The sequence below is a fragment of the Eucyclogobius newberryi genome, unplaced genomic scaffold, assembly GCF_026437365.1.
Source record: "Eucyclogobius newberryi isolate DKJ021-1_F unplaced genomic scaffold, fEucNew1.0.hap1 SCAF_16, whole genome shotgun sequence".
Classification (NCBI taxonomy): domain Eukaryota; kingdom Metazoa; phylum Chordata; class Actinopteri; order Gobiiformes; family Gobiidae; genus Eucyclogobius; species Eucyclogobius newberryi.
This window is the reverse complement of record NW_027315790.1, coordinates 5321153-5338032: the sequence shown is the minus strand read 5'-3', so window position 1 is coordinate 5338032 and position 16880 is coordinate 5321153. Positions and strand designations below refer to the sequence as shown.

Genomic DNA, 16880 nt, shown 5'->3' with positions numbered 1-16880 from the left:
CTTTATCAGCACAGAAGAAATACTAGTTCAGGACCTCAGAGTGCCGTGCATCTCCATCTTGAAGCCTCTAATCACTCGTTTGAAGACGGTGAGGTGAAGGTTTTAAGCAGGGAGAAAAGATGGTTTGAAAGAGGAGTCAAGGAAGCTATTTTTGTTAAAAAAGAAAGACCTTCTTTAAACAGAAATGGAGGGCTCAGATTCTATCTTCCTGGTATCTATAATGGAATACTGAACCCCTGGAAAGGTAGAGGACCAGGACCAGGACATTTAGATGCTAATCAGGTACTCAGGGTGGTTGAGCCAGGGTCTCACAAAGACAAAGAGGATTCTAATAGGCCATTAAGATTCTGAATAGGCTAGCTCGGTAGATACAAGGGGGGAGTTTCTGTTGAAACAAACAACTCTTTCTACTTCAAGAAGGCTCCTCCCAATGGGCGGGTCTTACCACAGAACAGTATTAATATCGGAGTTCTCGATCTAAATTCTTTTATTGACAATGACTCTTGGATGAGAGTCGAAACGTCTATTTTTTCTAATTGAGTCCAGATGACTACAACTGAAGCTTTTTCTACTATGGAACACGCCTGGACGAATGAGGGATTACACCGACATATTTACTCTGATTAGTTTTTATAATATATATTGTTATTTACGGCTTAATTTAAAGACCAAGATGAACCCCAAAAGTTTAATTTCAGTTTCTTCCATGCCGTAATGGTGTACTTTGGGAGCAGGAGCTCTATTTTGTGGTTTCCAATGAACACAATGTAAAATTATGATCTACTTCTGTTATAGTTCAATACTAATGAACTGAAAAACACACATGATATGTCTCCTTTTAACAAAATTAAGTCATTTCAGTTCAACCTATACTCCAATATGTTAAGTTATTGTGTCATATATTTGGGAATAATAGTAAAATTGTGCAATAATCAGAACTTTAATTTGAAATTGTAACATCCCTAGACACCGCTTCAACATAATCTTAGTTACAGTCCTTCTCAAACATGTTTAAGTGCTGTGCCCACCTGCCGGCGTCGGTCTCCTTGAAGATGCCGTCCTGGTTGGGGCAGAGCTCACAGCTGGGCCTGACTCCGTTCTTGCAGGCGTCGCAGAACCAGGGCTCGGTGGAGTTCTCGGAGGCGGAGCTCATGATGGAGTCGCTCTCCCCGTCCACTCCGTAACAGCCTGGGAATATGGTGGAGGAGGATGGGGGGGAAAATGAAAAAAAGAATGCCGGTGGTGTAGCAATGCCAATTACACTGTTCATTAAAGATAGCATCAGTCATCCCATTTTCTGTGTCAGTGGCTTTCATGAAGGGCAGTGGTGGAACATGGGGCTTTGGCAGCACAGATGCAGGGCACAGAGCCGGCTTGGTCCCGCCACTCGCTGGAGCCGTAACCCTGTGGCGGGGCAGGGCCTGTCTGCAACCTCTCACATTTAGACATTTACAAAGACTGTTCTGAAATCAGCCTAATGAACTGTAATGTTTATCTTGCACAGAACACATTTCACACCTTATCAGCTAATCTGATTGTTTTTTTTGGTTTTAATCTGGTCTGATTTGAAATAACATAAACTGTGCCAAGTTTGACACAACAGTTTAACCAATAAATGTTGATTATGTTGACAATGATAGATTTCGTGCTAAGAGAAGGCTTGTCTTGTCTTTTTTTTATTTTTTTTATTTTAATAATAAAATAAAAACAATCAGAGATAAATTAGATGAAATTACCCCCGCTATTAGCCCTGAACTAGCCCAAGCTGTAAATCTAACGTCCCATATAAATCCACCTGTAAACCTAGAAAGGTTCACAGCTGTTGATCAAGCAGAGATAACTTCAGCCATTATGTCCTCTAAAAGCTCAACTTGTGTCCTAGACCCCATTCCAAGCAGACTCCTCAAAGACATTCTTCCCCTAATTATAGACCCTATTCTTAATATAATAAATACTTCACTCGAAAGTGGCTATGTTCCACAGTCCTTCAAACATGCAGTCATTAAACCTCTTCTGAAAAAGCCTAATCTAGATCCCGACCTATTGGTAAACTACAGACCTATTTCAAATCTTCCCTTCGTCTCTAAAATCCTTGAAAAAGTTGTAGTAAAACAGCTTTGTCGCCACCTGCAGGACAATAACTTATTTGAAGTCTTCCAGTCAGGGTTCAGAGCCCACCACAGCACTGAAACTGCACTAGTTAAAGTCACAAATGATTTGTTATTAGCCGCTGACGATGGACTGGTCTCAATCCTGGTTCTGTTGGACCTCAGCGCAGCGTTTGACACCATTGACCACAACATTCTACTGCAGAGGTTAGAATGTGATGTAGGTGTTGGAGGAACAGCCCTCAGCTGGTTTAAATCCTATCTATCTGATAGGTTCCAATTTGTTAATGTAAACCAGAGCTCCTCACCAAGCTCTAAAGTAATTTACGGTGTGCCACAGGGTTCGGTACTCGGTCCAATTCTGTTTACTCTTTATATGCTGCCATTAGGCAACATTATCAGAAAGCATGGCATTAACTTCCACTGCTATGCAGACGACACTCAGCTGTATTTATCAATGAAACCTGATCAGAGCGATCAAGTAGACAGACTTAGTACTTGTGTGAAGGAGATAAAAACCTGGATGACACTAAACTACCTGCTTCTTAACCCTGAAAAAACCGAGGTCATTGTGCTTGGCCCTAAGCATCTACGAGACGCTCTATCTGAGCAGATAGTCACACTGGACAATGTCAGTGTAGCCTCCAGTTCTACTGTAAGAAACCTTGGAGTCTTATTTGACCAGGAGCTCTCATTTAAAGCTCATATAAATCAAGCTTGTAAAACAGCCTATTTCCATTTGCGCAACAAGAGCCAAAATCAGAAGAATCCTGCCTAAAAGTGATGCCGAAAAACTTATCCATGCATTTGTAACGACTAGATTAGACTACTGTAACTCCCTGCTTGCAGCGTGTCCTAAAAGCTCCATAAAAAGCTTTCAACTGGTTCAAAATGCAGCAGCAAGATTACTAACAGGAACAAAAAGAAGAGAGCACATTACGCCGGTGCTGAAGTCTCTTCACTGGCTCCCCGTCGAGTCCAGAATCAAATTCAAAATTCTACTCTTGACCTACAAAGCCATAAATGACATGGCCCCATCCTACCTCAAAGATGCTATAGAACCATATCATCCAAACAGAGCTCTTCGCTCTCAGAATGCTGGCCTTCTGGTGGTGCCAAGAGTCTCTAAAAGTACTGTAGGAGGTAGAGCGTTTAGCTACCAAGCTCCTGTGTTATGGAATCAGCTCCCGACCCATGTTAAATATGCTGACACAGTCTCTTCATTTAAGTCCAGGCTTAAAACGTTCCTCTTCGATATCGCTTATGGTCAGAGTAGTTAGGAACAGAAAGATAAACCCACAGCTTCAGCTACGCTGCCCTAGGAGTAACTATGCTGGGGGAAGTATGACAGCTTGAGCACTATCCTCTTCTTCTTCTGACTACTTATGCTATCAAACAATATTTATTTTTTGATTCCACTTGCAAACTGTTCACCGCCTTCTTTTCTTTCTCTCACTCCTGAGGACCTGTGGACCCAGATGCCCCTCCCCTGGTGAAGTGGTCCCTGCCCTGTGTGGACGGTCCCTCATCTGCCTGAAGAGTGGCTCCAGTTCGCCTCAGTCGGTCCCTCTTCTGCCTGAAGAGTGGGTCCAGCTCGCCTCCGACGGTCCCTCATCTGCCTGAAGAGTGGGTCCAGCTCGCCTCCGACGGTCCCTCTTCTGCCTGAAGAGTGGGTCCAGCTCGACTCAGACGGTCCCTCTTCTGCCTGAAGAGTGGGTCCAGCTCGACTCAGACGGTCCCTCTTCTGCCTGAAGAGTGGGTCCAGCTCGACTCAGACGGTCCCTCATCTGCCTGAAGAGTGGGTCCAGCTCCAGTCTCCTCGTGTCCGTCTGTCCGTCTGTGAGAGTCGGATCTCTCCTTCACTGGAACTCCTCCAGGTTTCTACGCTTTTTTCCCAAAGAGGTTTTTTTGTAGTTTTTCCTGGCCGAGAAGGAGAGTCTAAGGACAGAGGACCCTGGGACATCGTCCCTCGCCACCACAGACATTGTCTGACTTCATCGCCACCACAGACATTGTCTGACTCCATCGCCACCACAGACATTGTTGATTCATTTCTCCCTGTGGCCCTCAGAGGCAACTGTTGTTGTGATTTTGGGCCTTACAAAAATAAATTGATTTGATTTGATTTGTCAAACAAATAATTAAATCAATACTTGGATACAAAATATAATTTGACAGTGAAAAATACTCACATAAAAAAGGACAATTGGATCTTTCCTTAGTAGTTTTATAGTAGAAAAAGCTTCAGTTGTAGTCATCTGGACTCAGTTTGAAAAAATAGACGTTTCGACTCTCATCCAAGAGTCATTGTCAATAACAGAATTTAGGTCGAGAACTCCGATATTAATACTGTTCTGTGGTAAGACCCGCCCATTGGGAGGAGCCTTCCTGAAGTAGAAAGAGTTGTTTGTTTCAACAGAAACTCCCCCTTGTATCTACCGAGCTAGCCTATTCAGAATCTTAATGGGCTATTAGAAACCTCTTTGTCTTTGTGAGACCCTGGCTCAACCACCCTGAGTACCTGATTAGCATCTGAATGTCATTTACCTTTCCAGGGGTTCAGAATCCCATTATAAATAACAGGAAGATGAAACCTAAGCCCTCCATTTCGGCTTAAAGAAGGTCTTTCTTTTTTAACAAAAATAGCTTCCTTGACTCCTCTTTCAAACCATCTTTTCTCCCTGCTTAAAACCTTCACCTCACCGTCTTCAAACGAGTGATTAGAGGCTTCAAGATGGAGATGCACGGCGCTCTGAGGTCCTGAACTAGTATTTCTTCTGTGCTGATAAAGCCTCTTGTGTAGAGGCTGTTTCGTCTCACCTATGTAACGTTCTTTACAACTTTCTTCACTGCATTGGATCGAATAAACTACATTGCTCTGTTTTTGAGTCGGCAACTTGTCCTTTGGGTGAACCAGTTTTTGTCTTAAAGTGTTTCCTGGTTTAAAATAAACAGGGACTTCGTGTTGTCTAAAAATTCTCTGCAGTTTTTCCGACAGACCAGACACCCTTCCTTCTCTGTTCAGTTTCCCTTTTGTCCTGCTTCTTGGTTCTCTTCACTCTGTTGAGAGCCCAAGCGGGGTAACCACAGGCTGAGAGGGCATTTCGGACATGTTTTTCCTCTTTCTTCTTGCCCTCTGAGCTGGTGAGAACACCTTGAGCTCTGTGTTGTAAGGTTCTGATCACACCCAGCTTGTGCTGTAGTGGGTGGTTGGAACCAAAGAGCAGATACTGGTCCGTGTGTGTAGGTTTCCTATATACTTCTATTTGGAGTTTCCCGTCCTCTCCTCTGATCGTGGAACAATCAAGAAAGGCCAAGCGATTCTCCTTAGCGTCTTCTCTTGTAAACCTAATATGTGGGTCCACAGCATTGATGTGATCAGAGAAGGTTTCCAGCTCTTGTTTCTTGATTGTTACAAAAGTATCATCGACATAGCGGAGCCACAGTTTTGGGGCTATGCCTGAGAATGAGGACAGTGCCTTCTTCTCAAAGTGCTCCATGTACAGGTTGGCCACTATGGGAGAGACGGGCGAGCCCATGGCACAGCCATGAATCTGTCTGTAAAATTGTCCCCGGAATTGAAAGTAAGTGGTGTTCAGACAGATGTCCAACAGTTTACATATGTGTTCAGGTGTCAGTTTGGTCCTTTCCTGTAGGGTGGTGTCTTCCTGCAGTCTGATCCTCACTGCTGCTACTGCATCAGTGGTCGGGATGCAGGTGAACAGGGACACCACATCATATGAAACCATGAGGTCATCTGGGTCCAGTTGGAGATGTTTCACTTTATCCACAAAGTTGTGCGTGTTTTCCACATGATGTTCAGAATTCCCCACAAGCGGAGCCAATATAGTTGTTAAATGCTTGGCCACATTGTAGGTGATGGAATCTGTGCTGCACACTATGGGTCTGAGTGGAACCTCCTTTTTGTGTATTTTTGGAAGGCCATAAATGCAAGGCATGGCTTCACCAGGATACAGTCTGTAATACAGAGGCCGGTCTATCGCTTCCTCTTTTTCCAGCCTTTGTAAACAGTCTATCACTTTCTTCTTGTAGCCACTGGTCGGATCTCTTTTCAAGCGCTCGTATGTGGTCGTGTCCTCGAGGAGGGTGTGGACTTTGGCTTCGTAATCAGCTGCGTTGAGAATCACAGTGCAACGTCCCTTGTCTGCTGGGAGGATGTTGATGCTATGATCTTTTTCCAGTGCTGAAAGTGCTTTCCTCTCTTCAGCTGTGATATTTGAAGGCGGTGGTTTGGCACTCTTCAGGGTCGCTGTGACACGTAACCTCAGGTCTGTAGCCTCCGATTCAGTCATTTTGTTGTTCCTAATTGCAGTTTCAGTGGCTGTGATGTAGTCCTCTGTAGGGATGTGTTTAGAGGTGACAGAAAAGTTGAGCCCTTTAGAGAGCACCTCCTTTTCTGCCTGTGTCAGAAAAAAGGAGGTGCTCTCTAAAGGGCTCAACTTTTCTGTCTTTTCTGGTTTCATATGATGTTGTGTCCCTGTTCACCTGCATCCCGACCACTGATGCAGTAGCAGCAGTGAGGATCAGACTGCAGGAAGACACCACCCTACAGGAAAGGACCAAACTGACACCTGAACACATATGTAAACTGTTGGACATCTGTCTGAACACCACTTACTTTCAATTCCGGGGACAATTTTACAGACAGATTCATGGCTGTGCCATGGGCTCGCCCGTCTCTCCCATAGTGGCCAACCTGTACATGGAGCACTTTGAGAAGAAGGCACTGGCCTCATTCTCAGGCATAGCTCCAAAACTGTGGCTCCGCTATGTCGATGATACTTTTGTAACAATCAAGAAACAAGAGCTGGAAACCTTCTCTGATCACATCAATGCGGTGGACCCACATATTAGGTTTACAAGAGAAGACGCTAAGGAGAATCGCTTGGCCTTTCTTGATTGTTCCACGATCAGAGGAGAGGACGGGAAACTCCAAATAGAAGTATATAGGAAACCTACACACACGGACCAGTATCTGCTCTTTGGTTCCAACCACCCACTACAGCACAAGCTGGGTGTGATCAGAACCTTACAACACAGAGCTCAAGGTGTTCTCACCAGCTCAGAGGGCAAGAAGAAAGAGGAAAAACATGTCCGAAATGCCCTCTCAGCCTGTGGTCACCCCGCTTGGGCTCTCAACAGAGTGAAGAGAACCAAGAAGCAGGACAAAAGGGAAACTGAACAGAGAAGGAAGGGTGTTTCTATCCCTTATGTGTCTGGCCTCTCGGAAAAACTGCAGAGAATTTTTAGACAACACGAAGTCCCTGTTTATTTTAAACCAGGAAACACTTTAAGACAAAAACTGGTTCACCCAAAGGACAAGTTGCCGACTCAAAAACAGAGCAATGTAGTTTATTCGATCCAATGCAGTGAAGAAAGTTGTAAAGAACGTTACATAGGTGAGACGAAACAGCCTCTACACAAGAGGCTTTATCAGCACAGAAGAAATACTAGTTCAGGACCTCAGAGCGCCGTGCATCTCCATCTTGAAGCCTCTAATCACTCGTTTGAAGACGGTGAGGTGAAGGTTTTAAGCAGGGAGAAAAGATGGTTTGAAAGAGGAGTCAAGGAAGCTATTTTTGTTAAAAAAGAAAGACCTTCTTTAAACAGAAATGGAGGGCTAAGGTTTAATCTTCCTGTTATTTATAATGGGATTCTGAACCCCTGGAAAGGTAAAGGACATTCAGATGCTAATCAGGTACTCAGGGTGGTTGAGCCAGGGTCTCACAAAGACAAAGAGGTTTCTAATAGCCCATTAAGATTCTGAATAGGCTAGCTCGGTAGATACAAGGGGGGAGTTTCTGTTGAAACAAACAACTCTTTCTACTTCAGGAAGGCTCCTCCCAATGGGCGGGTCTTACCACAGAACAGTATTAATATCGGAGTTCTCGACCTAAATTCTGTTATTGACAATGACTCTTGGATGAGAGTCGAAACGTCTATTTTTTCAAACTGAGTCCAGATGACTACAACTGAAGCTTTTTCTACTATGGAACACGCCTGGACGAATGAGGGATTACACCGACAAACTTAGTAGTTTTGGAATGTTCTTACCAGTAATCTATTTCAGAACTAGTATAACAACACAAAATATTTTGCTGAAACTACTTATCTTTATTGAAAATGTCATCAAGAACTACAATTTAAAAATCCTGGCATATGTGCTGCTGCTTAGACCACTCAACACCAAGCAGCACAAGTTAAAAAAAAACATCTGAAGAATATTTGAGACAACCATCGACACAAAAATTCAATCCGAAGCTAAGATATAAAAAGATTCTCCTTTGAGTGAAAATGGTGGGTTTAGTAAAGATACAACTTACCTTCTGTTTAAAACAGTCTCATCAAACCTTTGTCAAAGCAGAAATCAAGCCAGCCATAATGCTAATCAGGTACTAAAGATGTGAGGAAGAGGATGGCAAAGAACTATAGAGTAAAAAGACCCAAAACTAGTCTAGTCAGTAAACAAATTCCAGAGCAAGTCTCAGGTGATAGCTACTCAGACCAGTACTTCAGATTAAAAATGATGGAGGATGTTTCATTTTACTAAAACATTGTCCAGATCACTACCTCTGAAACATGTTCTACAATGGACCATTACTGAACAGTTAAGGAATTACATTGATCAGTCATTCAGTACTGAAAATGTAGCCTTTTACTGAGTATCGAGACAAGTATTTAAGTTAACAATTTGAAAGTGTTTTCCGACCAAGTCAACAACTAACTCAGTAACTATACTAGCACTATCCATTTTATCCTCCACCTATCCCCATAAAGTAATCCTGACCTAGTAACTTCAAAGTCTTTAACCATAACAACTCTTCTCCAAAAAAGAAACTGCCACCATCACCATCACAAAACAATACAGTGAGCACAATCCATTCTACATCCCTTTGGGCTGGTGTTGGATCAGAATGGCCGTAACACACAAAGTCAGAAAAACAGTATTGTGACAGGGACATAGCACAAATTGAACATTTGCTGGAAAACTATACCCCCAGAGAAGCAAAAGCATTTGAATGTTGTCCTCTTAATTTTCTGAGGTTGCCTAAACAATTACTTGGCTGATGTGGTTTCTATGGCAGCTATTACACCAGGCAGACGTGCTCTTCACTACCAATGAGGGCAGCAATCAGCTCTGAGCCTCGGCTGGGAGATAACACTCTTAACTCCTAATTCAGTGTGCCAGCCCGGGGCCTTTCTGAGCAGTGGGGAAGACTCACAAATCAAAAGGCGGGCGCTCTGCATGCCCATCACCGCACACACCGTCCACAGCAAACACGGGGCCAGACGGGTTTGTTTATTCAGCTCTACACTTGATTTGGTGGAGGCATGTCCTCTCTGATTGAGAAAGCATTTGCGGCGTGTCATGAAGAATTTCTAATTTTGAACTCCACTCTGGGTAACAACTTGGGTTTTTGCACATTGTTTGTCACTGGCTCAAACCACCACATAGTCCACAACAGCAATAGGCACAAGTAGCTTCACCAAAATCTACTGTGGTGAAGCTTCAAAACAGACAAAGCAAGTTTATTTGTAGAGCACAATTCGTACAAAAGGCAATTCAAAGTGCTTCAAATAAACAGGAAAAAATGCATCAAAATCACAAAACAAAAAAAGACATGAAAGAAACAAAGACATGAATGCAAACAAAATCCCTCCAGTCACATGCACAGCTAAACAAAATAGTTTTTAGCCTTTAGAGTAGAGCGAGCGTGTCAGCTTGCCCGTCCGAGGGAGTCGGATCGCTCCTTCAACGTGGAACTCCTCACAAAGAGGTTTGGTAGTTTTTCCTTGCAGAGAAGGAGGGTCAAGGACAGGGGACGTTGGGACATTGTCTAAGGACAGGGGACGTTGGGACATTGTCTAAGGACAGGGGACGTTGGGACATTGTCTAAGGACAGGGGACGTTGGGACATTGTCTAAGGACAGGGGACGTTGGGACATTGTCTAAGGACAGGGGATGCTGGGACATAACTTAATTCTTATGAACATTGTTTAATCTGTTTCCACTGTCATCCTTCGAGGCAACAGGCCTGTTGTGTTTTCAGGTGTTACAAGAATGTATTCTATCTTATTGAATTGAATAGAGGCCTGTTTCATATCTTTCACATCCAGCAGGAGGCCTGTCCATGTTTAGTCCTGACTCTGGCACCAGCAGGAGGCCTGTCCATGTTTAGTCCTGACTCTGGCACCAGCAGGAGGCCTGTCCATGTTTAGTCCTTACTCTGGCACCAGCAGTAGGCCTGTCCATGTTTAGTCCTGACTCTGGCACCAGCAGGAGGCCGGTCCATGTTTAGTCCTGACTCTGGCACCAGCAGGAGGCCGGTCCATGTTTAGTCCTGACTCTGGGCACCAGCAGGAGGCCTGTCCATGTTTAGTCCTGACTCTGGCACCAGCAGGAGGCCTGTCCATGTTTAGTCCTGACTCTGGGCACCAGCAGGAGGCCGGTCCATGTTTAGTCCTGACTCTGGCACCAGCAGGAGGCCTGTCCATGTTTAGTCCTGACTCTGGGCACCAGCAGGAGGCCGGTCCATGTTTAGTCCTGACTCTGGCACCAGCAGGAGGCCTGTCCATGTTTAGTCCTGACTCTGGCACCAGCAGGAGGCCGGTCCATGTTTAGTCCTGACTCTGGCACCAGCAGGAGGCCGGTCCATGTTTAGTCCTGACTCTGGCACCAGCAGGAGGCCTGTCCATGTTTAGTCCTGACTCTGGCACCAGCAGGAGGCCTGTCCATGTTTAGTCCTGACTCTGGCACCAGCAGGAGTCCCGTCCTTGTTTAGTCCTGACTCTGGCACCAGCAGGAGGCCTGTCCATGTTTAGTCCTGACTCTGGCACCAGCAGGAGGCCGGTCCATGTTTAGTCCTGACTCTGGCACCAGCAGGAGGCCGGTCCATGTTTAGTCCTGACTCTGGCACCAGCAGGAGGCCTGTCCATGTTTAGTCCTGACTCTGGCACCAGCAGGAGGCCGGTCCATGTTTAGTCCTGACTCTGGCACCATCAGGAGGCCTGTCCATGTTTAGTCCTGACTCTGGCACCAGCAGGAGGCCTGTCCATGTTTAGTCCTGACTCTGGGCACCAGCAGGAGGCCGGTCCATGTTTAGTCCTGACTCTGGGCACCAGCAGGATGCCGGTCCATGTTTAGTCCTGACTCTGGGCACCAGCAGGAGGCCGGTCCATGTTTAGTCCTGACTCTGGCACCAGCAGGAGGCCGGTCCATGTTTAGTCCTGACTCTGGCACCAGCAGGAGGCCGGTCCATGTTTAGTCCTGACTCTGGCACCAGCAGGAGGCCGGTCCATGTTTAGTCCTGACTCTGGCACCAGCAGGAGGCCGGTCCATGTTTAGTCCTGACTCTGGCACCAGCAGGAGGCCGGTCAATGTTTAGTCCTGACTCTGGGCACCAGCAGGAGGCCGGTCCCTGAGGTCCTCAGAGTCCGAGATGGTTCATATGGCACAAACATGTCTGAGATGTACTTTGGTGCTAGGCCATGGAGAGACTTGTACACAAGCAGAGCTGCTTTAAAGTCTCTTCTCTGAGCCACAGGGGGCAGTGCAGAGACCTGAGAACAGGACTAATGTGATCATACTTCCTGGTTCTAGTCAGGACCCGAGCAGCAGCGTTCTGGATGAACTGCAGCTGTTTTACAGCTCGTTTGGAGAGACCAGTGAGCAGACCGTTACAATACTCTAATCTACTGGAGACAAACGCATGATTAAGTCACTCAAACTTTTGATTTTGGCAATGTTTTTTAGATGGTAAAAAAATGCTGATGTTATTATTCCAGTCCATTATTACCCACAGATTTGAGATTTCTAACTTGTAAAGAGTAAATCCACAGGTAAATATTCACCTGTCATCAGTGAAACATGGATCCGAGTGTTGGCATAATTTTAATAGGACACATTTTCTAATGGCAGCATGTCCCGGGATTGACCCTTGGGGCACTCCACAGGTCAGGGGCATGTAGTCTGAGACACAGTTACCAATTTCAACAAAGTATTTCCTGTCTTCCACATAGAACCTTTTAGTTTAGGGCAGTGCCAGTGATGCCCACCCAGTCCTCTAGTCTCTGTAAGAGGATCCCATGATCGACAGTGTCAAAAGCAGCACACAGATCTAACAGAATTAAGGCTGGTTAAACTGAGGCTTTGTCCACATCAGTGTCCAGGCGGATGTCAGAGCAGTCTCAGTTCTGTGAAAAACAGTGAGCTGTTTGTAAACAACCTTTTCGATGTCCGGCCCAAAAATGGCATCGAGATGGGCCGGTCAGTGCTGCGGCATCAAGACTGCTCTTCTTCAGGAGCTTTATAACCGCAGTTTTGAAAGACATTGGGAATGTTCCAGATTGAAGTGACATATTAACTATGTGAGTGAGTGGTGCTAACAAACTGTTCAGGACAGACTTTAGAAATCTGGAGGGTAACACAGGGAGGCAGCATGTAGATGATGATGATGATGATGATGATGAAGACTGGTGATGATCTCATGGACAGTTTTGTCAGTTACAGGTGCAAAGTGAGCTAGCTCTAGCGGTCTAGGTGGATTTAGGGTTACTACTTATTAGAGTTGTGGAATATATTGCATTTTTATGACTTTGTCATTATAGAATAATGCCAACTCATTACACTTTGATGGGGGAATTAGTTCTAATGGCAGCTGAGCTGGAGGGTTTGTTAATCTGTTTACTGTGGCAAACAAGACATGAGATTTGTTACTGCAGCTTCAAATTATTTCAGAAAAATATCCTTCCCTAGTTCTACATAAAATGAGGTTGTAAGTGTACCATGGGCAAGATGAAAAACAGGACCCTTTAAACTATTTTCTGTGAACATCAAATTATTATTAAAAAACCTCACATTATTATGTTGAAAACTTTATCCCATTTTTGTCAGTCAAACAGTAGGTTTGCAGTTTTTGTTTATGTCAAATGCCCTCCCCTGTTGAAACCATGCTGGGTAACAGGGAAAGGTGGTTAAAAAGTACCAATACACCCACTTAACTGTAAAACTATGTATCTGGGCCTCAAAACTCCTGCACTGGACACAATAAATAGATATTTTTGGAGCATACTTTTGGCAGCAGGGAAGAAGACACTCACACAACCTTCAGACAAAGTGGGACATTTTGCGTTCAAAAGAATATGCCGTAATATTTCTTGTGTCACCTGTGCTTCTTTATTCTGTCTCTGTGTCATGTTTTGTGCTTTAGGTTTAAAAATTAAAAAGTATCGAACACGTATCAGGTATTACCAGGTACCAAAAATGTACCGATACAATTTTGAGGTATTGTTGTTCTGTCTAGATAATTATTATTACAGGAAATGGAAAAGATAGAGAGAAAGTACAGGATTGAGCCACCGACTTCTTCACTGAAGACAAAATGAGGGAAATCAACATATTTTCAAAGTAAATACTCTATCAGCATGCAAACTTTGAATGCATTACCATCAGTAGCGTGGAGCTGGTGTTTTCTGACAAAGCAACAAACATTTCACAGCAGAGGTCACAGCTAAAGATTTTCTGACATTCACAGCCAAATAAGCTCCTGCATTTAAAAAACCTATTTCTGCCACTATTTACCTTCACAGGTTGTAGGTAAGGTTAAGAGGCCAAATCCTACTTTCTCCCTATAGCTCCACTCGCTATTTACCCCCTATAGACAGGTGTTAGTGGGTAGCACTTAGCACCAGCTCCCTTATTAGAGTCTGAGGTGGTTCTGCTCTAAACCGTCTTAACTGTGAAGCGTGGCGCCAACCTTTGCTGTTCCTTTTGAACTCGGGTACAAAGCTGGAGCAGTTAAGCCATGGGTCGCTGGCTAATATGAGCTAAGCTGACAAAAAGTGATGACTACAGGATAGCTTCATAATCCCTGAAGGCAGAGATTATCCTTGTCAGAAATGACGAGGCCGGCAAAAGAAAAAAGAGGGAGGCAAGGTACAGTGTGTTAACTCAATAGAGATTGGACAAAAAGAGACATTTGCTCATAAACAGAAATTTGTTCCAAACAAGGATATTCTTCCAATGGTGCTTTCTCAACTGCTTCATCTGTATTCAACATAATATATAGTCAATTTTGTGTGTGTGTGATTGGGGTGTTTGTGAGTGAAAGCGCATGTGTGCGTGGGTGTGTGGATGAAACTGTGTGGTTGTCTGGACATTGTTTGGTTGTGTGGGGTAAGATGGTTGAGGGTGTAGGGTGGTTGTGGGTGTAGGTTGGTTGTGGGTGTAGGTTGGTTGTGGGTGTAGGGTGGTTGTGGGTGTAGGTTGGTTGTGGGTGTAGGTTGGTTGTGGGTGTAGGGTGGTTGTGGGTGTAGGTTGGTTGTGGGTGTAGGGTGGTTGTGGGTGTAGGGTGGTTGTGGGTGTAGGTTGGTTGTGGGTGTAGGTTGGTTGTGGGTGCAGGGTGGTTGTGGGTGTAGGGTGGTTGTGGGTGTAGGGTGGTTGTGGGTGTAGGTTGGTTGTGGGTGTAGGGTGGTTGTGGGTGTAGGGTGGTTGTGGGTATAGGGTGGTTGTGGGTGTAGGGTGGTTGTGGGTGTAGGTTGGTTGTGGGTGTAGGGTGGTTGTGGGTGTAGGTTGGTTGTGGGTGTAGGTTGGTTGTGGGTGTAGGGTGGTTGTGGGTGTAGGGTGGTTGTGGGTGTAGGTTGGTTGTGGGTGTAGGGTGGTTGTGGGTGTAGGGTGGTTGTGGCTATAGGGTGGTTGTGGGTGTAGGGTGGTTGTGGGTGTAGGTTGGTTGTGGGTGTAGGGTGGTTGTGGGTGTAGGGTGGTTGTGGGTGTAGGGTGGTTGGTAAAGCACATTGTCTGACATATTTTTGCAATAATGATTCATTAATTGAAGGAATATTTCTGTATCATTTCTATGAACTGTTGAACTTGACACTTGAACTGAGCATTTTTGTAGTATTGCAAATGTGTTGTTTTAATAATAAAGTTGCAGGTAACCATCCTAACTGCTATTTCAATTCAATTGAAATAGCTCCAACCTGAACCATGACACGGTGCTTTTAGCACATTTTTGATACATTCCCATAATAGTGCCACATTTATAATCTAAAAAATATAATTCCATTTAATATCGGCCACACTTAACTGACCGTAAACAGGAACGGAATATGAAATCAAGTTGTGATAAAGAGGGGAATCAGCCCGGTGGTGTGGCTTGGCTGGTTTGATGAAAAGACAAGTGATGAGCACCTCAAAAGAGCATCAGCGGCCATCTGTTATCCCGACAGCAGTGATGGCTCACAATCTGAGCAGGGCTTCAGTCAGACAAATCATCTGTCCATAGCTGTCTACAGGCACAGGGAGAAAGAGAGGTAAAGAGAGGTAGAGGGAGAGAGAGGTAGAGAGGGAGAGAGAGAGGGTGAGGGAGAGGGTGAGAGAGAGGGAGGGTGAGAGAGAGGGAGAGAGAGGGTGAGAGAGGGAGTGAGAGTGATAGAGAGAGAGAGAGAGAGAGAGAGAGAGAGAGAGAGAGAGAGAGAGAGGGTGAGGGAGAGGGTGAGAGAGAGGGAGGGTGAGAGAGAGGGAGAGAGAGGGTGAGAGAGGGAGGGAGTGAGAGTGATAGAGAGAGAGTGATAGAGAGAGAGTGATAGAGAGAGAGAGAGAGAGAGAGAGAGAGAGAGAGAGAGAGAGAGAGAGAGAGAGAGAGAGAGAGAGAGAGGGTGAGGGAGAGGGTGAGAGAGAGGGAGGGTGAGAGAGAGGGAGAGAGAGGGTGAGAGAGGGAGGGAGTGAGAGTGATAGAGAGAGAGTGATAGAGAGAGAGAGAGAGAGAGAGAGAGAGAGAGAGAGAGAGAGAGAGAGAGAGGGTGAGGGAGAGGGTGAGAGAGAGGGAGAGAGAGGGAGAGAGAGGGTGAGAGAGGGAGGGAGTGAGAGTGATAGAGAGAGAGTGAGAGAGAGAGAGAGAGAGAGAGAGAGAGAGAGAGAGAGAGAGAGAGAGAGAGAGAGAGAGGACCAACACAGAATCCATAAGGGGAAACCACAATGACAACAGATGCTTCCATTTAGGGCTCAGTGAATGCTGAGAAATGTGATGGGAAATTTGCTCCAACATTAAACCGCAGAGTAATGCAACAGATTGTACGGCTTCTGTAATCATCACCAACAAGTGGCTCGCATCATTTAAAATAATCAAACATTCATCAACCAGAATGTTTCATACTATTATTTTGATGCTTTGTTTTTCGACTAGAGCCGAGGATCCCAGGATCCATGATGGCTGTAATATTCTCATGTGAAATGAAAATAATAGTACAAGAGTATTTATTTCTTTAACCACTACAAGTACATTATGTTATAAATACATATTTTAAAAATCAAAGCTGCAGAAAAAAAGCTGACTGCATTCCACAAGTTTAAAATAACAAGTGAAAAATAATTATGGCAATATATCAATAGATCTATACTGTGATACTGTATCACCAAATTAAGTATAAATGGATGTAGTAGTGATGGGTGAAATGATAGACAATCCAAAGGTTTCAAGTAGGTATAAAACACGTATCGGAGCGTGTGTGGTTTTCCCTCTCCCACTAAACACTTTAACTATTATTCAAACAAAAAATGGTCATTGCACGGCTCATTTGTTGCACTATTCTGACCATCTGTAAATTGTGTATATTCAGACCAAGTCTATTTTATTTGTAAATTCTAAATGTTACGCGTACCCTCTTTAATATATATTTTACTACTATTATTATCCATTACTGTATGTTGCACCTTAATGCCAGAGCAAGTTCCTTTATGAATTCTGTTTACTG

The 16880-nt window shown here is 44.6% G+C and overlaps 1 protein-coding gene across 2 annotated transcripts in view; it reads right to left on the bottom strand.

Annotated features, from left to right (window-relative positions):
* The window catches only part of phf14 (PHD finger protein 14), a 61712-nt gene that overhangs the window by 26062 nt on the left and 18770 nt on the right, over nucleotides 1-16880 (bottom strand). For both annotated transcript variants that reach the window (XM_072447329.1, XM_072447330.1), the window contains exon 6: nucleotides 1029-1188. In XM_072447329.1, the coding sequence (XP_072303430.1) occupies nucleotides 1029-1188 (160 nt within the window). The remainder of the gene's footprint in view (nucleotides 1-1028; nucleotides 1189-16880) is intronic.